This window comes from Galleria mellonella, unplaced genomic scaffold (genome assembly GCF_026898425.1).
Source record: "Galleria mellonella isolate WM207_F2 unplaced genomic scaffold, CSIRO_AGI_GalMel_v1 utg132, whole genome shotgun sequence".
NCBI lineage: Eukaryota > Metazoa > Arthropoda > Insecta > Lepidoptera > Pyralidae > Galleria > Galleria mellonella.
Window position 1 is genome coordinate 4,825,213 of NW_026441989.1, and position 27,205 is coordinate 4,852,417.

Consider the following 27,205-nt stretch of genomic DNA (forward strand, 5'->3'; position numbering starts at 1 on the left):
TAATCTTTAGGTTAGATTTTTTATAAAATGATTTTTTTATTAATATATATTTCATATTTGCAAAAATAAATATGTTGACTTTATTTAATTACATTGTGAGGTTAGTTATGCACCCAATAGTTATGAGGGCCAGTAGAAAAATCTTAAATGATGCAACCTTAAGTTTTACATTGACACTTCTCTGGCGGCACTGATATCAATTAGCTGAACAGCTAACTCATTGTTTCCGATATTTGATAGGCCTTATATAACAATATAGACACCATCTTTATATTATGACTTGATTATATTTAAATCCTAAACAAAAACCTAATCGTATTTGTTCTATTTATGCTGATTTAGTTTCTGCTTTCTAAAGGTTTGAACGAAATAGAAATATGCAAGCATACTTGCTTGTATTAATATATTTCGCATGTTTCACTACAGTGGTGATACACAGTCATTACGCAAATTACGTAAAACCTTATATCATACTTATATATAATACTTGGTCCATCGTTAAACACCTGCTTTTTGTTTTATGCAATTCAGAATGGCAAAAAAGCTGACGGTCCACTGCCGGAGTCATGCAAACGTAACTGTTTCACGGTAGAAACACGAATGGGATAGAGGTGCCCAAGCAAACGACTTTTGTACACTCTGGTAACACCACTGAACTGATACCTATCTGTAATATTGCACCCTCTACTGCTCCTAAGGATACCCACAGATCGAATTTCTTGGTCATTATGAATAATTTAAATATATCATTTACGTGACTACCCACTTAATAACACTTGTTTATACCGCTGTCAATTGCAATTTTTCTATTGGCGGTATTCGTAAGGAATTCTAAGATAAACATCAGATAATTTTTAATCATAGTTATTATTCAAAGTTAATGAAATAATAATTCACCAATAACGACAAAAATCAACAAAGACGAGGTAAGTGTAAATGGGTTTCCTACATATACCAAAATTAAAACAATGGAATAACAAAATCTTAGGAATAATTTTTTTTATGCAACTTAAAATGGCAAACAAGCTGACGGCCCACCTGATGAAAAGTAGTAACTGTCGCCTACAGACATGAGCAGTATCATAAACAGAATAGAGTATACCGTTTCGCCTATAATATCTCCCATGCATTCCTGAGGATTCAGGTATTATTCCTCTGTACCCTGTAAATTCACTGCCATATCCCACCCTTTAAACCAAAACACAGTTATGCAAACACAACTATTTCACGAAAGGAATACGAATGGGACAGAAGTGCCCAAGCAAATAACTTTCGTACAATGTCTCCCTCTAGTAATTAAATCCAATTAAAAAAAACGTCTTTTTCAATTTTTTAAAATCATCAAAATCAATTTAGAATTGGCGAAGGTATCAGATAATATATATACGATTTCGATTTTCGGGAACCAGTTTGAGATATTCGAATAGTTTCAAGAGATCAATATCTTTATTTAAGGTAAGAAACATTTGGAAATCCTAGATTAAAAATGAATAAAATTTTGAATTTAAACATTGAATTTAATTCTCATTAATATTTATTGTACCAGAGAAAAAGAATTGTACAGTCCATCGAAGGTACATTCTATTATAATTATTATGATAGGTATCGTTAATTAATTAGTGTACGCTTAAATAGTTTTTCTTGATTAAAATTAACATGTATTGTTATTGTCCATTATTATGTTCTAAATAATTCTCATTTAAGTTACCATTTTTAACTTTTATGATGTACCATATGTAATGGCTTTTGCTTTTTATATCATAGATTAAGGATAGTATGTACCTGTAGTTTTTATATTGTAACCCAATGTAACTTAGTTTCTGTTGTTCCTGAGCTAATTATAATATTATTGCATAATATCCTAAATATTTAAGTAAACATATTTTAGGATAATTTGATGTAATATCAACTTACAAAAATTACTAAGTAAAAATTAAATTGTTTGTTGGCATTTCCGGTTGCCAACACACGGGGTTGCGGTGCGGGGCGAGGTTGACGTTTGACCGCGTAGCAAGTGAAAGTGTCACGTCGTTCGGTGTTCTGTCAGAAATATTTTTGTTTCTATTTAAAAGTCTTATTGGCTACTAATTGGTACAAAATTTTATTTATTTTCAGGATAAATATGAATATTAATATTTTCTAATTTATAAAAAAATATTATTATTAAGAATACTAGTAGTAATCCGTGTAATAATTTCAGATATAGGTTATTGCCGGGAAAATGGGTGTAAAACCTGCAATAGGAAGAAAATCTAACAAGAACCCACCAATTTTTAGCCACGACTTTGTAATACAGAACCATGCTGACATAGTTTCATGTGTTGTTATGTTGTTTTTAGTCGGACTTATGGTGCAGGTACGTATTCGCTTTATGCCACGTAGACCGAATTTTATTGTTATTTTCTCTAGTGGTACCCATATTGAGCGATTTTAACAATGAAAATTATTTTTTTATTATAGTCGACAAGTCCCGTAGCAAGTTTATTCATCAGTCTTCATCATAATGTCAGTGGCGTCGAACCAACGCGAGAGTCTCCAAAAGGAGAACCCTTTTTCTATGAAGCTGGATGGAAAGATGCATGTGCAGTATTCTTTTATTCACTCGTCTGTATTGTGATGCATGCTATACTTCAAGAGTATTTCTTAGATGTAAGTATTTGTTTACCTCTGTGATAAATAGCATACTTTATTTATTTTTATTTTTAGTGTAACATTATAAATGCAGGTTCTTAGTATTAAATTGTATTAATCTCAATGCTGCATAATATGTCTCAAGTTTCATGAAAAAATAATAGCTCATCATTTAGGTATAAATGACACCAAAAGATAAAAATGTTTAAATAACTAATTGCAGAAAATATCAAAGAAATTTCACCTTTCAAAATCACGACTGAGTGCGCTTAATGAATCTGGACAATTGGTTGTGTTTCATCTGGTGACTCTCCTTTGGGGAGGCGATGCTATTCTACGGGAAGGTTTCATCTTCAACATATCACAGCTGTGGGACCGTGAGTATCACATAATTTTAATAACTCATATATGTGTCATTATATATAATGGTGTTTATTGTCAAGGAAATGTTAAGGGGAAATTTATGAGTAAAAATTATTAAAATCTGGCACATTCAACTTTATTGAATGTTTTTTTTTTTTTTTTTAAAAAAAAGGACAGTAAGTAGATACAGTACTATTGCCCAAAATGGTATAGAATAAGTTGCATATAACTAAAAAATAATAATGACTGATTATACACTAAAACTATGTTACATGTAGTTTATTAAGTTTCTAAATACATCCATTAAATTCTACAATTTTGGTCATAATTTAATGACAACAGAATTTTTTGCATTTTTAATGTTTCTGTTTAGTTTTACTTTTAATGATTATTAATAAATGGATAAAATTATTTAATTATATTAAAATTTGAATGGTACAGAGTAGTGTTACAGTTTTATGGGTTAAATACAAATACTTGGATTTTTAATTGAAAGTAGATTAACTACTTTATTGTTTCTATACATTTATATTTCATCATCATATCAATATTCTATTAAATATATTCTTTTAGATAGTTGGTCAAGACACATGAAATACTAGATGACCCTAGAATTGAGACTTGTAGTTTTCGATTATTATTTTGTGTAATTAAAGATAATTTGAGGCAAAATTTTTAAATAGGCAAGTGGTTTTATTTATTTTTTACTGATATTTAATAATTTATCACAATTTTTGTCTTTATTCTCTTGAATGGTACAACTTTGTAAAAATACATTTACTACCAAGAAACATGGTGATTGTATGAATTATAATTCATTTAGGAAAAAATCAAATATGATCTGACATTTAACATAATAATAAAAATGACTCACCAATTTAGAAATTTTATCTTTTAGAGTTCCATACCTCCTCAAAAATGGAACCTTTATAGGATCACTTTCTTGTCTTTCCATCTATCTTTCTGTCAAGACCCTTTTTCTTAGGAATGCGTGGCGATATCAAGTTGAAATTAATATCATATACTCAGGTCTCTTAAAGCAGTGAAAAAATCAAGATACTGCCCTTTATCTTATATTTATACTTTGCATTTGCAAAGAAAATCAAAACTTATAGGATATTTCCCGTTGACCTGTTGTAAAGGAAAAAATCCGAAAACTATAAATTTATAGATATTTCACAAAAAAAATTTAAACATGAAGATTTTTTATGGAATGTGCGAATCGGACTTGCACTTGACTGCCTTTTTATATTTTAATTACAAAATAACCAACAAAAACCACAAGTTTCGATATCAGCTGCATCTAGTATTTGTTGTCTAATTTTATTTAGTGAACAACCATCTTATTTATTTATTTTAAATCTAACCATAATGAAAACTGAAGCCACTATTGATTAATTATTAAATATCAGATTATATTTTTCATTAGTAATACTGACATGCATAATTGTGATATTATTTTTCAAATGTCATTTCATTATTAACTCCATTATTCACGGTTGAACTCTGCAATAAAGCTGTTTTGTTGCACCTATGTAAACTTTGCCCATAGTTCAATATGTTTATTTAATGTAATATAATGTAAATAATGTATATATCTACCTATAACTACATTCTGTCTCTGTATCATTTAGGTTATCCTGAGCACCCTATGAGTTTCTTGTTAAAGTTATGGTGGATAGTACAAGCTGCATACTGGATACACACCGTCCCTGAGTTGTACTTCCAGCGTATTAAGAAAGATGAATGGGCAGGACGTATCAGACATGCTGCTGCGGCCTTCGCTTTTGTGGCATTGGCTTATGGATTCAAGTTAGTATATCAGATCAAATAAAAAAAATATCAAATTACTGAGTTTTATGGCACTTACTTTTTTATGTTTCACCCACTGGTTTCTTTGGTACATAATTGGTTTGATTCTTGGTCTGGGGTTGTATTTTTATTGTCTTCTCTAAACTCTTATAATAAAGTGCCCCAGCAATGCCACCAAATAATGGTGGCTTTTAGTTTACATGGATAACCAAATTTAATATTTTAAAAATTTCCAGATTTCAGCGAGTGGGAGTGTCTTTAATAGTACTGCACTCACTGGCTGAATTTGTGGCCCACATCTACCGTCTAAACACCATTCTTAGGGGAGAACGGGAAGACTTTTTAGATAAATGTGAGCTTTTTTAAGTCTTTATATTTTATAAAATACTGTTATTTTAGTTTTTTTTGTAACTAAATATCGAAACAAATAAAGCGGCTGCTTACTACCCTCTTTTTTATAATTTATAGCTGTTTGTATGTAATTATGCAAATGATTTACATTAATAATTCTGTAATAATAATATTGACAATTTCAACTGTATACTTTATTCAGATAAAAAATAAAAGGATCTATGTCTGTATATTTAAAAAAAAAAATGTTACATTTCAGTTGTAAGTTTGGTGAATGGCAGTGTGTTTGTGAGTGTGCGTCTCTGTTCGCTCGTCTTGGGCGTGCTTACGTTCTACTTCGGGCTTGCTGGTGCCGCGCCACTGTTGCTACGAGTCGCTGCACTCTCTTTACTTGTCTCCTTCCAGGTAAAAGGCACTTTATTCTGTTATATATAAGTTGAGATCGAAATAATTAGCATCACAGCTTTGGCTTTTGAATAAGTATGGAAGCTTTATATTTTTTGTTGTTTTACATTTTGCAACCTTTCACAAGTAGAACAGTTCCTTAAAAGAATGCTAATTGTTTCATTTTCACTTGTGTGTTTCGAGGTTGATGTTTCTGGTACTCTGGTATTTTTTACTGAATAATAGTTAATTCTTATATTATTTCATTCGTTACAACAATATGTAATATGATGGTATGATAGAGGAGTCATACAAAAATTTAACTACATAATGAAGTTAAATAATTGTCGATAAATTATAACAATGAAATTAATTTTCTTTTATATTTTTACCTGTTTACGTTTGCATGTTATTTGGCGCATATGCATTCTTTCAAATTGATACACCTGTCACTTATTGAAATTTTAAATGTTCAAAATCAGATTCAGAAGGGTTCCTTTAATGTTTTGTATAGCTTAGGCTATTACTTTATGATCAGATTGTCACAGTCGCAATAAATATTTATTTAAAATATAAACTACACACTAATTGTATGAATTGCATTATGATTACAGTTGAAAATTTATCCTTATGATAGGGTCTGTCTGACATGAATCAAAATTCATACATTCTGAGTTATCTCTTGTTAAATATGTTAAGTATTGTTACATTTGCTTATCCTAAAGTACAGGATTTACCTATTTAGGGAGCAGAGTTTTACCTATATTTAAAATGTAACATTTATTTTGAAATAAATTTTTATTATTATTTAAAATCTAATTATTACAATAAAGTATTTTTTTTGCAGGTGTACTTAATGTACAATTTTATATCTGAGGCGATAAAACAGAGACAAGAGTCGCGACAAGTAGCACAGAGCAAGCCTAAAAAAGAGAAGAAGGAGAGACCTAAAAAAGAGAAAGGTAAAAAACTAATATTATGAAAGTTGTTGAATAATAAGTATTGTGAATAATACTGAAGTATAATTATTTATGTCGGCTGTATTCACATATTAATACGCGAGGAAAATTGATATAAATAATGTAATAATAGATACAGCATACTTAATTATGCTCATAACGATAATTGCAATTTATTTTGTTCCTAATTCTAGCTAAATCCTTTTCGAACATACATATATTGTGTTGTCTTTCCGTCTCGCTTTCAGATACGTGTTACTATGTTTTTTCTCTTATTCCTTACCAATTTATGTATTTTTAATCTAAGTATTACTGAATTTAACATACATATAAACCTACATACATATAAATATTATGGCGCATCTAGCTATTATTTTGTAAATAAATTAAAATTTTTGTTTTAAATATTGTATTATATTGCTTGTACTTGTCTATAGGCGACAGTTACCATCTTCCATCAGGTAGGCCGTCAGCTTGTTCTAAGTTGCATAAGAAACATTGAATTATGATGACTGCGGGTTGATGGTGATAAACGATCTCAACACTGTGTCACGTGCGCGTTAAGTAGCACATATATCATTTATTAAAGAATTTTGTAATTACTAGTTTTTATTTGCAATAACCTCCAGGTCTCATGGAATATATTGTTTATCTATGTTCTCCCTTCCAAATAGTACATATGTGCTAATTTCATAACAATTGGTTGAACTGTTAAGTTGCCAAGAGATAACAAACTTTCATATAATATTAGTGAGGATCTATTACGATAATGATAATATATGTATAAGTTATAATTAAATATGTATAAATATATTTAAATTTAAAGTAATATTGAATAACTAATATTAATTTATATACTAGTGAAGAAAATCGTGAACGAGGACTCAGACCTGCCCGAGGTGGACCAGAACACAAACAAGACGTTGCGACAACGACAGGCGGCCGCCGCCGCTAAGGCGAAGTGAGGGCGTACATTCATCTACTTACAGTTGACTCTAATCATTTCAATTTGACTCTAAGCTAAACGTGTTAAGTTGTTCTCATCTCAAAACTGAGTCTTTCCACAACTAAATCTCATTTTCTTCCTTAAGTCTTACCATCAACTATTGTCGAAGCACAAAATGCGAAGACAGACTGTTTGATAGCATTTACGCGTAATTAAAATTTTGTGAGTTGAGTTATCATACCTTGTTATATTTATGTAGACATAATAAGACTTTGGGACAGAACTATGAACTCTATGAAAATTATTATTTGTACTAGCTTAAAACATGGAAACAGTTTGTGGCGTTGAATTTTTTTATAATATAAAATTATGGTTTCAAGCATTTTAAAATCTACATTGATTCAGACTGCGAAACATACTATCGTAATTAAACGTATAGTGGATACAGGGTTGTAAAAATATCTCCTAAAGTGTAAAATAAAATGAACTCTAGGTTAAAATGTTGTTTATATGAATATATTGAATAAGAATTATGAAGTATTGTGTGTTCATACACATTAAACGATGAAAATTCCATTTTTTGTTTGCATTTTAATAAATATATATTGTTTCTAAAGGATTCCGGTACAGATTTATTTTTATAGTTAAATTGTGGAAACTTCTACATTTATTTTGCTGATTTATTTAATACTTTCAATTTATTTAAAATTATTTGGTGCTCATCAAATAATATATTTTTTACTCAATGTTTTCAATGACCTTAATGTATATCATTCAAGCAGGTAAATTGAGACTTTCTTTGAACTACACAATGAGATTAAATAAATTGTTATTCTTAAATGTGATACAATAAAGGAAATTATACTTTCTACTGTGAATTCTGCTCATAAATTATTATATCATTTTCATGAAAATTGTCAATTTTAAATGCTTGATGTTATTATTTCTAAATAAATTTTGTAAGATTAATTATCAGTTTATTATTATTTACGTTATATTCCACTATTCATCCCTGAGTTTATTGTGTACTTTATAGACGTATCAATCATCATTCAATAATTGAAACGTGGCAAAACTTATTTTGATTTAAAAACTAAACCACTGAATCGATTTATAAATAACGAGTTATGAAGTAATAAATAAAAAATGACCGAATTGAGAACCTCTTTTTTTTTTGAAGTCGTTTTGTTGAAAATGCTAAGATTTTGAATTATACAATAATAATATGCAGAATGTTCAGTTGTGGATACCATATGACTAAAATGTTAATAAAAGTAGGTGCATTACCATATTTCATTACTATCGAGGCCGGATATAAAGTAAATAACGGCCGTGTAGTATTAGAAAGATGAGATGAAGCTTTCAGAACTGATTTAATCCTTTATAAGGAAACAATATCGTTAGGTAACTACGATTTCGGTGGTATCCATAATATTACGAATACAAAACGACCAAATGTGAATCTGTATAATGATTTTGATAGGAATGAAATTCACAGACGGTTTTTCACCTGCAAATCTCGTGAATAAAACTGCGGATTGTAACAATTTTCGGAATAAAGTTTCTCTAGTATTTGTTTGTTTCTAAATAGGTATTGATAAGAGTCGCATGGAGTTCTGTAGGTACCTATATAAACATCAATAATGAGTTATTGACAAAGCAAATCATTAGTCGTAGGTACGTAGGTTACCAAGTATACCATTAAAATAAGTAATAAAAATTAAGACATGGTTATTTGCTAAGTTGTCACCACTGATTATTGTATTTAACTACCTACCTGCATAGGTAAGCTTCTTTAAGGTTCTAGTACGTAAGTGCATAATTACATATATAAGAATCTAAATTGAATGCGTCGTGTTAGTATAGGGGCTTAAAATGTGTAGCCGTTTTTAATCTATGGTTCATTGAAAAAAAAAATGTTTAGTATCATTGATAAAATGCTCTCTTAACTATACTACTGCTATCGATTTCAACAGGTATAGGAAATAGCAGTCCTATTGCTATTTTTTTAATGAATAATAATGTAACCCCGCCTGCGTTATCGGTATACACTGGCGGGGCACCAGTGAGAGATGATAGTTGAGAATGAAAAAGCAGGTCAATTAGCCCATCGTGATGAATTCACTTGGAATTAAGCACGATGGTTTCCAGGGGGGACCACGTGGAGGTCGACTTTTTTGGGCATATTGCTAACAATGAGACTGGTAGTCCGCAATATTAACAACCCCCCTCCCCCCATCCTATTGCTATTAGTATATTCTAGGAAATTGACCTCCACGTCAACCTCCTAAGAAATTGTTGTGGTTATTTTTTCTTACTGTATTAGTTTTTATTTATTCCTCCTGGTTTAAAAATATTTAATTATTAGCTTTTACCCACGGCTTTGCCCTCGTAAATTATGTTAAAAAGTACCTATGTCATTTGCGTTGGCAAATTTGCTAAGCTGATGAACTGTGATGAAGTAACAAATATCTAAACATCTTTACAAACTTTTACATTTATAATATTACTAGGATAATGTAATTATATCTAGCCGATGTTTGTACAAAGGAGATATTTAAGAAAAATTGGTATGGGGGATGTTTATAAAAGCAATAGAAGCCGAATTAAGAATAGAAACAGTATATTTTCGAAATTATGTCTATATGTTTGTATTTTTTTTTATGGGTGATAATGGAATGGTACCCGCGCTATCGGCATACATCGGCGAGGCACCAGTGAAGGATGATAGGTGAGGATGAAGCAAGTCAGTTAGCCAATCGTGACGAATTCAACAAGAATTGTTCACGATGGTTTCCAGGGGGAACCACGTGGAGGTCGACCTAATAGGGCATATTGCTAGCCTTTCCCCCCTGTATGTTTGTATTAGCGTCCCTAAGACCCTGAATTCTTACTAGTGTAACAATGCGGTTGGCATGTTAGGGTTGCCAGATATATATAATATGTTTTCTCCAAATCGATATGGTTTCCAAGATTTTTACCTTATCACAGTTGTAAAGTTTTTCACTAGCTTCTGCCATGTGCCACAAAATGAATAACAAAAAAAGAGGCCATTCTGTATCTACTTTTCTCCCTCGTTCTCATATTCCATACTCGGTTCAGTCGTATATATTTAAGTGCATTTATGTATCTTATATACCTGTGTATAGTTTAGAAGCACTAAAATTGTCCCCCAAAATTTAATTAAAAATAATCCAAACTTCTTTAAATTTACTTCACTTTTATCAAAAATGCCTCAAAAAAATTAATTTTTCCAAAATTTTGCGTTCAGAATAAGTTTTGCCCAAAATTGCGAAAATTACCCAATGTGAACACTCTGCCGCGTGTACTAGGTAGTGACGCAGCTATGGCTAACCGATAAAGTAAGATGATCTAATAGGTATTCACACTCAAATACAATATTACAATAAACTGCTTATTTTATAGACAATTGTATTTATTTTAGTTCTTTGCTATAAATTACGTATCCTACATTTTTATTACAGTACTTGTAATGAGTAATTACATGCTATAACTACATATTTCTGCTTTTGTCATTTATGTAGAATCTTATATACTTAAGCTTGTTTTACTAAATGTTGCATGAAATTGTAAATTATAATTTAGTACTACAAAGACAAAAAAAAACAAATCTATCGATAATAGAAATAATGTTTTAAGTAGTCCTTGTACATATATAAAAGTCCGCGCAGAAAAATAAAAAAAAGAACTCTCTGTTTTATTTTTTTAATTTCTACGCGGACTTTTATATATGTACAATACGAGGCAGTTACGTATAATAATAAAACACATGTAAGTGAAGGTAACAGATACGATACTTTCTTGTCCCTTCTTTCTGTTTTCTCCTAACATGGCTAACAGGGGTAAAGGCATCGTTTTTTTAATGGGTAAAAATATAATACTGACCCCGTCTGTGCTATAAGTGAGAGATGATAGGTTAGAATGAAGCAGATCAATTTGCCCACCTTGATGAATTATTAACTATGATGGTTTTTAGGCTCTTCCTAGAGATCATCGCGTGGAGGTTGATCTGGCAGGGTATATTGCTAGCAATGAGGTTGATAGTCCCATTACTAACAATCCCTTCTTCCCCCCAACTCCAACCAGGTTGATCTTCACGCGGTTCCCCGTGGAAACCACCGTGGTTAATTTATTATTATGATGATTATTTATTATTATGTTGAGTTCATCAGAATGGGCCAACTGACCCACTTCATCCTCATTTATCATCCTTCATTGGTTCCCTCAGCGTTTACTGATAGCGTAGGCGGGATTACCATTTTATTTGCATCTATAAAAAAAAAAAATACATGTTTAATCTCAGACAGCAATTATTCATCACACTGACGTCGATTTTCAGTCACTGACCCTAAAATGATTTAAATCTGACGTCTCATTTGAGTCGAAGACGTCACCTTCCAACTTGGGATATAATTTTGGAGGCTCTTTTTTTTAAATAATTTCTTATTATCATATTCTGTTGTTTAATTTAAAAACTGATGAATATTATATTCATTTCAATATACAAAAGTTTGTTTTCTAAATTGATGTGACTGAGAATCAAACCCGAGCCTGTCTACCACTGCGTCATGGTGGTAGTTGATATTTAAGTTTGGAGAAAATGATAAAAATTAAATAATCTATTTTTCATAATTTTTTTCATGATAATAATAAAACTATAAAAAAAACATGTAAAAATGCTGGACAAATAGGTATGCTGACAGATAAACATTATAATATATAATATATATATTCAATCGTTTAAGCATGGTAATAATCATAATTTTCGTATATTAGATAGTAAAATAAAATTCAAATTGAGACAGATTTATCTTACTTAGTTATTTATGATTACATAGGTGGGTGTAGATAAGTATTCTAGGAAAATGGCTAGGCATTCCAGAAGGTAATTCCTTCATTGCAAAGTTTTCGAGCTAAGAAAACTATATATTTATCTACGTGTAATATGAAAAGAACTACATTGTTAAAAAAATATAAATAATTCTAATATTTTTATAATAGATAAAATAACATTTTCGCCTTTAGTTTATGCAATAGATATCTAATTTATTATTTTGGGTTTATTTATTTGTAACGGTTTATTCCCATTATATAGGTATGATAAGTACTTAGTAATTTTCATACACAGACCAGTAAGCTTTTATAATTGAATTGATTATCAATTTTCAAGGCTTATTATTAGTTTGTTGTTTCGTTTTGCCACTACCCAAAAACCGTTATACAGTACTAACTTTCGCGGAGATGTGCAGGCGCCATGGTATCCATCAGTCGCCCGGTAAGTTTGTTAAGAGTGAAGTTGCATAAATAGCTGAGTACGGACGAGCAGAAACCAGTTCCTTTCCAGCACTTGCGTGGGCTTGTTGTCAACATGCAGACCGTCACATTCGTATTACTTGTAGCCGTTGTGGCCATGGCTCTGGCAGGTTAGTGCCCCACAGTTTTTATCGCCGACTTCGATGAATCGCATTCCAGTGCTTTTAATTTTTGACAGTTTTTTTTTTTCAACCAAATTGGTAATATTGTTTTCGTAAATAACTAAATAATTGACTGCAGTGGCGATCGCTAACTTCATCATAATGAACAAGGGCCGCGGCTTTTTTAAGGGATCAAATAAGATGTCTTGTTATTTACCTGAACATTATTTCTAAGGATATACTACACACAGAGAGAATATATCATAGTTTAATAATTGCTTTGTGCAATGTCATAATTAATTGAATTTAGTTGAAATAATTTAATTACTACTTACGAATTCATCTCCCTCATTAGGTAGGTATGTATCTACCTTTTAGCCTGAAAGATACTTCGATACGTCCACCTTTGAAATACCATAATCGAGGTGAGGGAAGACGGATTGTTAGTAATGTAGATTCAAAAGTCCCATTGCTAGCAATATATCCTATTAAGTCGACCTCCACGTGGTTTCCCCTAGAACCATCATGACTACCATCACTCAACTTCAAAATTCAAAATATTTATTCAAATTCAAAATATTTATTCATTCTCCACAATACTTAATGTATGAACAAATTATTTACTTAAAAATACTCATAGTGTATGTATTGTGGAGACTGATGGCTGAACTAGGAAAACCTGTACTACAATCTTCTTTTCATTTAAGAGTTTCCTCTTGTCGGTGCAACTAATTCATGCATCTTCTTCCAGCTAGTTCTGTCCCAGTTCATATCCTTGACCTCCCTATAGACACCTAGTGTTTCTTTTATCTGTCCCTTGTAGTTATTCCTCGGTCTTCCTCTTCCTCTTTTGTCCTCTATTTTTCCTTCTACTATGCTCTTTAAAAAAATCGTCATCTCGTATAAGATGGCCTAGCATTTTGCCTCTTCTATCCTCTGTGATACAGTAATCATGATTACTTCTTGGTAAATTTGTCATAATGGACAAACTGACCTGCTTTCTGATTCACCGATCATCACACAGGTGGTATTACCATTCTATTTTCACCTTTTAAAGAAATACATACCATATTCAGATTGTCTATAATTTAGTTGGTAGGTACTGTTATAAACTGCTCTATATAATATCATCTATTATATATTAGTATAGGTAATGTCTATATTTATTCAATGTGGAGATGTGTTTGATATCTCACAATATCGAATAAATCTTCATACCGTTTGATAATCGAAAACATTAGTTATATATGGAATTATTATTTTGTGGTTTGAAGGACAACTAAAAAATTTCAACCTCCCATTAGGTACCTTTAAATTGATAATTGGACGTGCCGCCTTAATTTGGAAAGTTCAATTTTTTTTATTGTTTCGATTCTTGTTTAAGATAAATATGTAGATAAAATCAATGACAAATGAATTATTTTATCTTTTATGTCCTTTGTTATCATTGCACTTTTCAAAAGTTTACTGTTAAAAAATATCTATAGCAATAAGTCAGTTTTCCCGCCACATTATTATTCAATAAAGTTAAAATAACCGAAAATAAGTATCTTACCTATATCTACATTTAGCAATACCTGAAATAATTAAAATATTAATTTTTAAAAACATAAGAAATCATATATTTACACTAGATGAAAACATTAGCTTTAGATCACTATCAGAGCATCTTGCTTTTTAGGATCAAATATTTAGTACCTATCATCTAAGTCGAATAGGCTTTATAGGTACTCGCAGGTAATTCGTAAGGCAAATATTGAATAGGGTGACCTATTATCAAATGGAGAGGAAAATAAACGTTTCAAGATTTACTATTATTCTGATAGTCATCAATATGGGAGAGGTCTTTTTTTAGTTGGATAATGATAAGCTTAGATGATAATAATAATTTTGATTAGTTATTTTAACAATGTATTCCCTTTGCATATTTTGCATCCACGTTTATTAAGTTTTTTTGTTAAAGAACATTGTATGTATATCTAATAAGTATCTATATGTATTTCTTAAATTTCAATATGACATCATCAAAGCATAGAGTCAACCTTGTGTTCGATAACTTATTATTAATTTTATAAATATCGATTTTGAATAAGTAAAATTGCGATGGTCACGGTACTGAGGTCAAATCAAGTTCTTTTCATATTATACTACGTTATATACCTACCTACTCGTTTACTTTGATAATTCGTTCGTGATTGTGATGATCTCACAACTTCTAAGCTGACTAAACCTTCCTTGTAAATCGTGCTTGTTTTTTTATATATATTATTTATACACGTTAAGTCTTACCTTTATTTTATAAATACCTTTTAAGCGCTTATTTTTCTTATTTAGTTGTTATTATCATGAGTTAATTTTCATTCAGTTATAATATTAATATTATCATGTAATGAACGTGTCCCAGAATAGATACAATTTAATTACTAATGTATGTATTATTATAAATATAAGAATCAGTTCATTTGTTTTTTAGCTTTTGGTGACTTAACGGTCTAACCAATCGTCACGAAGTTAGCGTAATTACAGGTAGGTAGTATTGACATGAAGAAAGACATATGTAGGTAGGCTATTTATGTCTTGATTCGTCCGCGTGACTGGAAAATGTTGATTAGTATTAATCGATCAGCATTTTCCAGACAAAATCACAGGCACAACCAGTTTTGGTACATTCTTTGAATACGAAGTACAAATTAATTAACAGTTATGTAAAGTTTTTTTATTCAAGTGAGCATCACGTTCAGTGAAGAGTTAGAGGTTTAACTCTACCAGAGTTAAACCTCTAGCACTTACTAAACGTAAACTCATTGTATATTTAACTAAATGTATTCCATAAATGGGTACAAACCTGTTTAGGTAGGTGTTTAGGTAGGCAGCATTTTTTATTTATTTTTTGTTTTGCTGTGATATTACAGGTCAAAAGTAGACACAAAAAAAATAAAATCTATCTATATATATATCTTAACTATAGAACTGTTATAACCACCGACTGTTTAATATATTTAGGAATAACCAGGTTTTATCTGTTTTAAGTCGTAAAACAGATATAGTATGTCAGATTTGTTATTTTAGTACATAGGAACATTCAAGTAATTCTGATTGGTAGATGCTTGCAAAGTATATTAGTGTGTAATATATACACAACAAGTAACAATTTTGAAAATGTAATCATTAGGTCTAGGTAAGTTAATCTAAATTAATCTTGATGAAATTTAATAGATATAGTGTGATAAATGGTCCTGAGTTAAATTGTTGTCATCTTGCAGAAAATTAAATAATAAATATGTTAGATATTTCACTCAGATAACTTCATAAAGTTAAACTCTGTAGTCTTAGGGGGAAAGGGATTGTTGGTCATGGAGAACGAACAGCTCCATTGCTCGTCAATATATATTAATAGCGCCGACAGGCTTACCATTTCAATATCATTAATTAAAAAAAAATCCTCGAATTGTTAAAATCACTGTTGTACTTGTAGCTACTCAAGTGATGACTGGCGTTGTGGAAAGTGGTAGAAATCTCAGAATAACACTCGTTTACGAGTACACGATTAAAAATTGTTATCTTAAAAATGTTTGTCGTATGTAGCGAGTGGGTTTTATCATTGTCTCATTAGAAAAATATTTTATATATTTTTTATATTCACATTTTCAGAAGGCCAGTTCTATGTACCACGCGCGTATTACACCATTGACGCAGAGGGGCATGCGTCTGCGCCGGTACCGCTGCGTCGCTTGCGTCGTTCCCTGAGTCCATATCCTTATATGCATAGTGGAGCTGATGCCAACGCTAATGCAAATGCTGAGGCCGAGGCGGATTCAAGTGAGTATACTAGATTATTTTTTAAATTCTCTATATTTATTCAATATCATCTATAACAGAGTTTAAACAAACATGATAGACCGTGTCGCCTAGTTTATAGTGCAAAAATTTTTTTTATTATTTATTCATGTATAAGTATTTATATAGGTACTATATCCCTCTATTTTCATTAAAATGTATGTCATAAAACATTCATTTGGTGGAAATGGTTATCCTCACATTTAAACAATTAAAATTATGCTTTATATACGTACTTATCACAAAATATAAAATATTAAAAATTAGTTTTTTGCCCGCTAGGATTTCAGAAGTAGGTAATAAATGAAACCGACCATTTCACGATCGCGATAAAATATGCATTAGTTTTTACGTTAGATCTTCAAGCACAACACTCTGTGAACCGCATTCATTTTTGTGCAGTAAATTTTGGGTTATGCCGAAAAAAATATAGATAGATAAGATTTCTAAAAAATATTGTTTTGACCTTTATTATTATTATTAAAACTCTTCATATTAATTTTTATTAAATATCTCTCATATAATAGTAATAATAATTAAATACGATTCTCTATTACTGGCCTATTTATAAACAATGGTAATGAATATTTATAAGTTCAACATTAGTGGTGGAGAACAATAAAAATAATAAATTTAGACATAGTGACATGACATTGAAACATCAATATTAACTTGGGTTTCTAAGTTGTAAATTAGTTAAAAGCATTCAGCGTAGGTACTGTCAATAGGTCTCTATTAAAGGAAGCAAAATAACATTGACCCTACATTGTGAGTCCAGAGTATAACAAATTATTAATATCGTTTCTCTTTCTAAAGATTTGTTAGGTAATTTTTATTATAATCAAATATGTATAAATACACACATTAGTATGAACCACTAATATTAGAGATTGAGTTTCTAATAAATAAAAATTACTCAGCTGTGTCAGCAAGTGTTGTATTGGTTCCTACTATTACCCACCGAGTCCATTTTTCTAAAATAAAATAAAAACCAACTTGTCTCTCAAACAATACATTTAGAAAAATTCAAGTAAATCAGTCAAGTGGTTAGAGATTACCGTAAACGTGCATGACGCAGCATTTTTATTATTAATATATTTGTATTAGGTATATATAATATAATGTATTCTGTTATTTATAATTAAATGTTATTCTAATTAATATATATCGATAGATTGAAAATTAACTTTTAATAGCTATATTTTTGTTATTCTCACATACAGTTATTCGTTCATAACGGAAACCAATAGTTTGGCGATTCATGATAAAATTTTAAAGTCACGAATTCAATGGGTATAAGTAATTAATAATAATAAAGCTGATTCAAGTTTAGATAAGTAAACAAATGATAGAAACTTTTTAATTACAAAGCATTTATAAAATTTCGTTTTTATTTCTTATGCAAACAGAATGTATTTTATCAAAATTTACTATGTAAACGGTCGAAAAACAATGAAATTTCCGTGTAACTCATATACATATATTTGCGGAACTTACTTTTTAAACTATTAGTACCTTCGTGGAATACAACGCTGAAGGAGTTGATGTGCTAACTCACATTTCTACAACTAGTAAGAAGGAACTGATAGGTTTCTTAAGAAAAGAGTTATCGTTGCTATCCAAAAAGGAAATGCAGTCAACATTCTTGATTCTTTGATAACTGAAAGAGACATTTAAATTTAGAATAAAATTCATTCTTGTGAATTTCAAGTCTTTTTTTGTTAATTAGTTTTCAATTATGTGCTACATCATTGATTTAAATAAATAAAAAAAAAATCTCTAAGAACACAATAAAAGATATTGAACATAGAACGCATTTATGGCTATAATAAAATGATTCTGGGTCTCTTCAGTATGCAATGCCCATGTTATTGGTACACAGTTCGTAGAATACTGTATCTAGAACAGTGTAAGCAGGAACTTAATGGACATTGTGGTCACGTTCCGAAGTTGAGAGCGCCTACGTTACCTCCCGCCGGCGTCGCTTCGCCGTTCACCTAACGGTCCCCTCTCATAGACACCGGTTAACTAAACTTTACATACGGTCAATAAAAAATGATTGAGCTATTTGTACCCACTTTCTTATAGTATAATTAGACTGATTGAAATCATGTTTTTCCGTTATTCTCCAATTTGCTCTACATAAAATGTGTAATTAACCATTACAAAGTCAAACTTTAAAATTAGAAACTGTATCTATAATTCGTGTATCATAAGTTTATCTACTTAAATGAAAATTAAATATATTTAGTAATATTATAGGTAGTAATAAGTATACTATTTTATAAGCACATCCATTTTAGTAATAATTTAAATATCGAATGTCTTTCCTATGAAAGTATGTATATATGTATTTATGTAAAAATCTATATCTTTATATTATAATCTAAGCTTTACATATAATTACTTTAGATTATATATATAATTATTTAGATTATATAGAGATACATCCAGGATCAAAAACAGGTCAACTAAACATTTAGTCAACCAACTGTTAAATTAGTGGATTCGATTTGTTTAAACAATGTCTTATAATACAATAAATAATTAGTGCTATTCTTCAATGCAAAAATTTTCATAATGAAATTAAAATTTCCCAAACGAGGTGAACTTTTAGATATGAATTTATTGTATTAATTTTAATATAATAGTGAAAGAATGATAGTTAAATATAAATTAAATTTAAATATTATAGAACAAATAACACTAATGATATTTAATGTATTTTATATTACAACCTTTACGTATTGACTTTTAATGTAAAATAATAATTTATAATCTGGTATCTTCATTCATGTACATATGGGTAAAAAGGTTGTCCTCATAATAGTTTTAAATCATACAAGTGATTATTAAAAGACCCACACCATATTGATATAGGTAGCTTCTATTAAAAATTATTGGTTATTGGTATACAGTTCATTCAAAATAGCCTAACAATAGAGTAGCGAACCGGCATGGAATAGTTAAGGTCAAAGCCTTTTGCAAATTTTTTTATTGTATAAATTAGTTTATATATTTTGCGTAATAAATTATTGTTATTAAATAATAAAATTAATATATTTAATATTTCAGATGGCGGTAATTCGAATGCCAACGCGAATGCACATGCTAAGGCCCATGCACGATCAGGATCTGGTGGTTGGGCAGTGCCTCCGTTGGGTTTGGGTTCAAATTTGAACACATTGAGGTAATTTTTATCTTTAAATTTAATTTAATTTATTGCTAAATAGGTATTACAGTGAATAGATCAAGTTCAATAATTATTTGTACTCTATGAATTAGTGTAACAACTAAAGTTTACCTATGTTGTTACGTTAAAGTTGTTATTTATCTATGTACCTACTTGTACAACAATTAGTCTATTACCTTAAGGTTGTCTTGAAAAGATTGCTCTCAGCAATAAGACCGCCTTACTGTACTTATACAATTGTATCGTTGTGTTTGTAAATTGCCTTGCTTATTTCTTATATTGTATAATGCAAATAAAGTATACTCATTCATTCATTCATTCATATTTACACGATATGATTGACTAAAAGTAAAAATAGTTAATATGTTTATGAATTAATATTAGTTTTTTCTTCATAAATGGGCTAATTAGACAGTTAAAGCATTTGTCGTTTGCAGGCGTTGTGATAACAAAAAATATAACTTAGATTTAAAAAAAAAAGAAAATATTTTGTGTTTTATGAATGTCAGTTTACGAATTCATGAGTTTACAAGTCATTAAAAAATTATAATAATACTACTTATACGTATTCATTGACTAATAATGAAAATTTTCAGATATACTTTTATCTGAATCTTATTCTGCGTGTTCGGGAATATCTATTCACTTATACACTCACACAAAATAGCTCACGTCCGTCTTCATCTCGTAGAGTACGTGTATACCAAATTTCATGACTATTGGTTGAACCGTTAAGAAGTAATAAACATTTTTTTTTATTTATAATTTTACCAGCGATTCGCCCCGGTTTCGGTTAGATAGAAAGATTAATTAGAATTTGAAATATGTACTTAGATCAATAGTATATAACCACAATAATTAGATTTTTCACTTATACCGTGATATTTTTCTTACATTTAGTATCTATTATAATGTAACTCAAGATGTGATAGATTATTGTAGTTTTTATAAGGATTTAAATTTTTTTCAAATAATATAAAGCATATGTTACTCGCTATTAATGTAGCTTTCTTTAGTTGAAAGTTTTTAAAATCAGTTACGTAGTAATAAATAATATATGCTATATAAACTTTTTTGTGGGGAACAGCAGTAATTATGTGTGATTGGGAACCTTTTACATATTGGCAGTGGGGAAAATCTATGAACCGTATCAACATACCATATCAGCCGTTATCTGTCCATTGCTGAACATAGGACCTTCTCCATAGACTGCCATAAAGAACGGGACCATTTTCTGTGGAACTTTATCATTAAGGGGATTTTACTAATATTTACCAGTGGTACTACGTAACGTACTAATGGTAAGTTACCACGGAAAATTGCATCCGCAGTTTGGCTTTTGGTTATGTAAAACATAACCAAAAGCCAAACAATACAATACAAAAGAGGGACGTTGTTGCCCATCCCTCGACCGTTAAGTTCCTTTAGTCGTCTTTTAAGACACCGAAAGGGCGGTCCATTAATGTTTTATCAATATTTAATGTTTTGTCTGTTTAATTATAAATTAGATCAACAAGATGACTAACTTATTAATTTTTTTCTGTGTTCTATAGGCAGTAGGCGAGGCGACGTATCATTAGACTAACAACTCGGTGTCGGCTCCATCCATCCTGAATTCATTTTCCATCAGTTGCGCGCCACGCACGAGCCCGCCTCAGCGTACCCACAATGCCGTGCAACTGCCGGAAGATAACTAATATTTATTGTAATTAATATTTTAGTTTTAATAAATGTGACTTAACTGTTATTGGCTTCTTCATTTTTAATCAGCACTAAAAAGTTATAATACATAACAGGCAATATAAATAGAAAAATATGAAGAATTTTCAACTATACTTTTATAATCTATGGGTGAGTAAGTGTAGGTTTACGATGGTATATATACAGTGTATATACATAGTATTACTACTCACTAGCTTCTACGCGCAACTTCGTAAGCGTGTATTTTGGAAGTATACATCTACTTTCAGATTTAATTAAATTTATTCATTTTTAATTAAACTATTAGAAATACTATAGTAAAAACCACATTTAAATTGATGCAGTTACTTTTTCTTGACGCCGGAACAAATATACAGATAGTCTAAAGACAGACTAAAAGAATATTGTTATGACTTCTATTGCTCTTTTCCTAATATATTTTTTTGTCTTAAATATCTCTTATACACAGACATCGTCTAGTTACAATTTTACTATATTAGTAAAATTTATGAATTACGAAACAAAAAAAGCTGCTACGATTCTTAGTTTTCCTAAATAAGATTATACTTGTTTAATGTTTCATGTATTGGACTACGTTTTTTAACGCTTGATGGAAAATGGCGATCTTCATCTAGAACAATAACTGCAATATGGTTTTAATAAAATAGACCGTGACACCTATTGTACTGTTTTTGAAGAACTATTGTATTATTTTTGATAGGGTTAAAATGAAGTGATAAGCCAGTCTGTGCTGGTAGGATACCAGTCAGCGATGATAAATGAGAATGAAGTCAGGATAGTGGGCCTATCGTGGTCAATTCACTAAAAATGGTTTTCAGAAAGAGACCACGAGAAGGTAACTGATTGGGTATATTTTTTTGTTTATAATATATGGCTAGCAATGAGCTCCGCATTACAAACAATCACTCCTCTTCCCGTGTAATGTAGTGTATCCTGTAATTTTAATGCTTCATTTTCACTGTAACATTTCATAGGAACAGTCATGTAAGTACAGTTACTTAGCGAATACACAAACAAACATGAGTGGGACTGATATAGCTATAAATTTTTCTATACTAGTAACTATGCAGATCATGTGCTATTTTCACCAAATACGTAAAATATACAGGGTGATATCGAACCTACTTATAAAAATCTATACTTGCTATAGAACACATATTTAGATAGAAATTTCATGTCAGTTCTTCGAGCTATGTGAATAGTTTATTGACACTTCAGCTTGTTTATCCTTCGGGCTATGTCGGTCACTTTGTTTTTATTTTTGCGGATATCTTTATTTCGGCTGTCACGCAAAGAAACACCGAGCATAGCTCTCTCCATAGCTCTGAATTTGCATATATAGCTTTTGCAAAGGGGCAACCATGCAGAACAATGTTTCGGTTCTGGTAGAACACTTCCTTAAAATTTAAAGGCCTACGTGAATCTCGTGCAGTTTGCTTTATAATAGTTTACAATCCAAATTATTTAAGAATTTATTTTAGAATAATTTTCAATTTTGACAAAATGAATATGAATCCATAGGAATTTCTGTAAGTAGGAGCTTCGATATATTTGTTTAAAAATAGCTATTTTCTTTAGTTCCTGACATTAAATAGGTAAGTACTTTATTTACAAATTTTTGTTTAAATTAACATCTTCGATTTCCGACTAGTTAAATAAAATTATCAAAAATGTATTGCTGCAATTTTATTTTTTATGAAAATATATTCCGAGACTTTTCAACGCTTTTTGCCATTTTTCTATATTTTAGAATTTAGACACACGTTTAAAAATTTTAGTAGCCTACTATATATATATATCTTATATATATCCTTAATCATTAATATGATAAAGGATTCAAAGAACTAATTAGATACTTACGGAGGCTATCACGTCATTGAAAGGTAGGTATGAACAAATATAAATAAGTAAAACCAGAAGCATGTCGAACAAACTTTAATAGGGTTCCGTTTCTCTGCGGTGTATTTCTGTTTATGTGATTTAATTTTTTAATATTTATTTATTCGTATTAACAGAAACAATTTAGCCATGAAAGTATATATTTTTTTCATGCAAATACAAACAGTAAAAAATTTACTTAATATTTTTTATTTTATGTACATTTACTTAATTTTTTCCATTTCATAGCATTTGTCAATAAAGATAATGAAACTTTTTTTATATACCACAAAGTATTTTATATTGAGAAGATTGTAAAGGCCGAAAACCGCTTAGTTATAAATTATTAATTTGTACATATAATTATTAATTAGTACATGCTATTTTTATACCTTTTTACCATCTATGAAAAATTCTAAAATGAATTATTTATTATATTATACAACTGATGTGAGGGTTCTTGACTTGTTGTTAAAAGCTTCTATACCGTCTTTTCAATGAATATCAATAGTACATTGGTAATATACCTATCTAACTTTATATTCTTGAGGCTAATGGATATTCTATATTCTAGTCTATATTCGTATCTTTATAATATAAAAATAATAGTAAATATTAAAATATTAGTATAAACTGGCATCTTATATTTCGGCCATACACGATAGCCGAAGCTACATTTAATCATATCTTTATTTTATAAATAATGATATTAATTAAATTCAAGAAGGGAAGAAAAGCAATTGTTTTACTCTCTAGAATTTTCATATTACGGTATTTCATGACGAAATCTGCAAAGATATGATTAAATGTAGCTTCGGCTATATACAACCAAAATATAAATTTTCAGTTCCTCTTATAATATCGCAACTAACTACAACTTCATCATTTGACTACGGAATCTTAAAAGTTTTTATTGCGTTTGTGAGTCACTTGAGATTACGGAAATACTTACTGTAATTGCCGGAACGCTCTCGTATCATAATTTATTATATTTTTATATAGATGTATATTTAATATATTTTTATACCACGTAGCTACAATACGTCTCTTTTGAATATATTTAAATATGGATTGTAACATAAAAGTACATAGTTGATACGCACAGAACTATCCGACCATAAATCAACTTTTTAAATTTTTTATTACATAATGCTTTTGCATTATACATTCCGTTGTTTTCCTTGCAGTGTTGGTCAGCCATATCGTCGGTCTGGACCGGTCTATGGTGCGAGGTCGGTCAGCGCTGGCTCTTCGGTCGATCTCGACTCCTCAGGTGTAGGTTATTATGCCCAGTACGCCTCTGTCGACTAAATGAATCGTTCAACACAAATCATTACATTACCCGATTTGGCACCAAAATGTATAGTAATTACACATATCATATTATTTTTCTTGTCAGCATCGTTAATTAAGTGTTGTGAAATAATAATATATGGATGGTACATACCTACCTTACCATGTTTCATTTGATTAAGATTTATTGTATGACATTATATGAATATTTTACGCTCGTTGTTTATTATGCCAAGCACCTTATAAAATAAAAGTAAATATTTACAATGCAAATTAAATTTCTTTTCAAAATTCTTTTTATATTATTATATTTATATTGGTATTACTTGATTATGTTATATGATATTACTAAATTAAAAAAATCTGGTATTGTAGGTGTTCATAGGCTACAGTAATCACTTACCATCAGGTGGGCCGTATGCTTATTTGCCATCTCAGTGGTATAAAAAAAATAAAAGAAGGCGAAAAGTAAAAAAATTACATGATAATTTATTACATTATGAAAAGTACGACAAAAAACTAAGTAACTATATAATTCTCTTATTTCACTTGTTTACTATGTAATATGCAACCTATGCCCTCGTGGGGATAAGTGGCATTTTTTATAAGTACGTGTCATTTATGTAAGAACTTTTAACAATATTTTTTCTAATGGTAAAAGTAAAATCGTTTCTCTCTATGTAACCTACTATATTATTTGTTATTTAGAAATATACCTATTTAAAATGGTATTTACTAATTTACAGGTATTTTTCTTAAGTAAATTTTATTTTAAATTTTTAAATATTGAAATCTATGTATTGTATGTATTGATATGTATCATTACTAAAAGGATGAGATGAGTAGAATAAAATAAAAATATAATTCATTTATAGTGGATTTATTGCGGTAGATTACAATTAAAGACAATAAATAATTTAGTTAGTAAATAAAATGTGTCAGTACGTTTTAAGAGAGCTTTTTGCGCTGGTAAATATAGTTCAGTAAATACCTAATAAGATATGTAAAAGAAAACATGAAACACGTAATTTTAATCTATACCAAAAAATTGAATTAAATGTTCTGCTGAAAAATAATGTAAAATTATATTACCTTATGAAAATATATAAAAAAAATATTATAACCATACCTAGATAATGTAATATCTAATAAAGTTTATAGATGTCATTTCTCTATTGAATTACTAGGCGTATAGTGAAATTGGAAAATGCTAACAATATATAATTTTTTATTATTTATATATAACACATGTAAAATCAGTTATTTCTGACACCGTTTCGTTGTCGCTTGCACTCTATAAGTAAATAAAGACCTCAGGCAGTTCGCATAAAAAATAACGATGCATTGTGCATGCGACACAAACTATTATCTGCACTTTTTTACATCACGTATTCCAATTACGTATTTCAGTAGTGACAGGAATAGTTAATAAATATTTAAGTACAGATAAATAACTAAAGATCCTCCATAAAATACTTAAGCTATCATTGGTATTTGCAATTTATTTGTGAGGTAAGTCAAGTCTGTACTGCGGCTTGTTGTAGTGATATCCTTGGTCCGGTTGCGGCGAGGGGGTTGGAGCAGGTACTGGGAAAGGTGCAGGCGCTGGCGCTGGTACAGGCTGCGGTCCAATTGGCACCTGGGGTGGTGTAACTATTACAGCGTCATCAGTCAAAGCAACGTCGCGGCCGAATGGACCGAAGTTCTGTCCAAATTGTCTGGGGAGCTGTTGGGCAAATTGTTGGGCTTGGTAATATTGAGGCTCAAACCTGGCGGGTGGACCATATTGTGCAGCTAAATCATTATATTGGCCTAGGGCACCCTGTTGCGGTAACTCTAAACGGCCGAACATGTTTCCCAAAAATGGGTATTTATTTGTTAACATGCCCCATAATCCTGTGCCGCCGACTTGATTGCTGCCACCCTGCCTATTCCAAAATAGGCGTTGTGATGGTTCTGGCACAAAGTTGGGATTGACAGCTGCTGCGTAGGGATCATTTGGTCCAGTGTTGTAGGGAGCTACTCTTTGCGTGTAGTACCCTACAGCACTACCTGAAAGTCAAATTATTAAAGTTGCATTTAGTATTTTATAGACAACACTAATAACACATTTAATATTATTTAAGATTAAAATGTTTGACATTATTTAATAATGAATCTAATTAATTACATAATAAATTGTATGAAAAGGAACTAATTAATTAGCACATAATTTTTCCAATAAAATTAATACTATCACTTCACGTACCCACGACACTGCACAAGAGTAAAACGGCGAACGCATTCATTTTCATGCGAACTACTGAACGTCAACTGTGTGCCATTGTTGCTCGTCTTTGCATTTATACCACCTCTATTTACTCCCAAAAGAGGACCTTGAAGTAAAATTCTCGTAACCCAA

At 30.2% G+C, this 27,205-nt stretch overlaps 3 protein-coding genes across 3 annotated transcripts; 2 read left to right on the forward strand and 1 right to left on the reverse strand.

The window, feature by feature from the left end:
• The first annotated feature begins 1,951 nt into the window (after window positions 1–1,951).
• On the forward strand, window positions 1,952–8,415 carry LOC113518287 (translocating chain-associated membrane protein 1). Its single transcript, XM_026903135.3, has 9 exons — window positions 1,952–2,091; window positions 2,201–2,356; window positions 2,461–2,649; window positions 2,855–3,008; window positions 4,629–4,806; window positions 5,043–5,158; window positions 5,417–5,562; window positions 6,389–6,503; window positions 7,362–8,415. Exons 2-9 carry the CDS (start codon window positions 2,222–2,224, stop codon window positions 7,463–7,465), a joined length of 1,137 nt encoding a protein of 378 aa, XP_026758936.2. The 5' UTR covers window positions 1,952–2,091; window positions 2,201–2,221; the 3' UTR covers window positions 7,466–8,415.
• Window positions 8,416–12,737: 4,322 nt separating this feature from the next.
• LOC113518407 (uncharacterized) lies at window positions 12,738–25,019 on the forward strand. Its single transcript, XM_031913335.2, has 4 exons — window positions 12,738–12,890; window positions 16,533–16,700; window positions 19,794–19,908; window positions 24,699–25,019. Exons 1-4 carry the CDS (start codon window positions 12,836–12,838, stop codon window positions 24,820–24,822), a joined length of 462 nt encoding a protein of 153 aa, XP_031769195.2. The 5' UTR covers window positions 12,738–12,835; the 3' UTR covers window positions 24,823–25,019.
• A 631-nt stretch (window positions 25,020–25,650) lies between these two features.
• On the reverse strand, window positions 25,651–27,205 carry LOC113518385 (uncharacterized). Its single transcript, XM_026903284.3, has 2 exons — window positions 27,053–27,205; window positions 25,651–26,856 (listed from the first exon to the last, which is right to left on the reverse strand). The coding sequence occupies exons 1-2, from the start codon at window positions 27,096–27,098 to the stop codon at window positions 26,306–26,308; spliced, it is 597 nt and encodes a 198-aa protein (XP_026759085.2). The 5' UTR covers window positions 27,099–27,205; the 3' UTR covers window positions 25,651–26,305.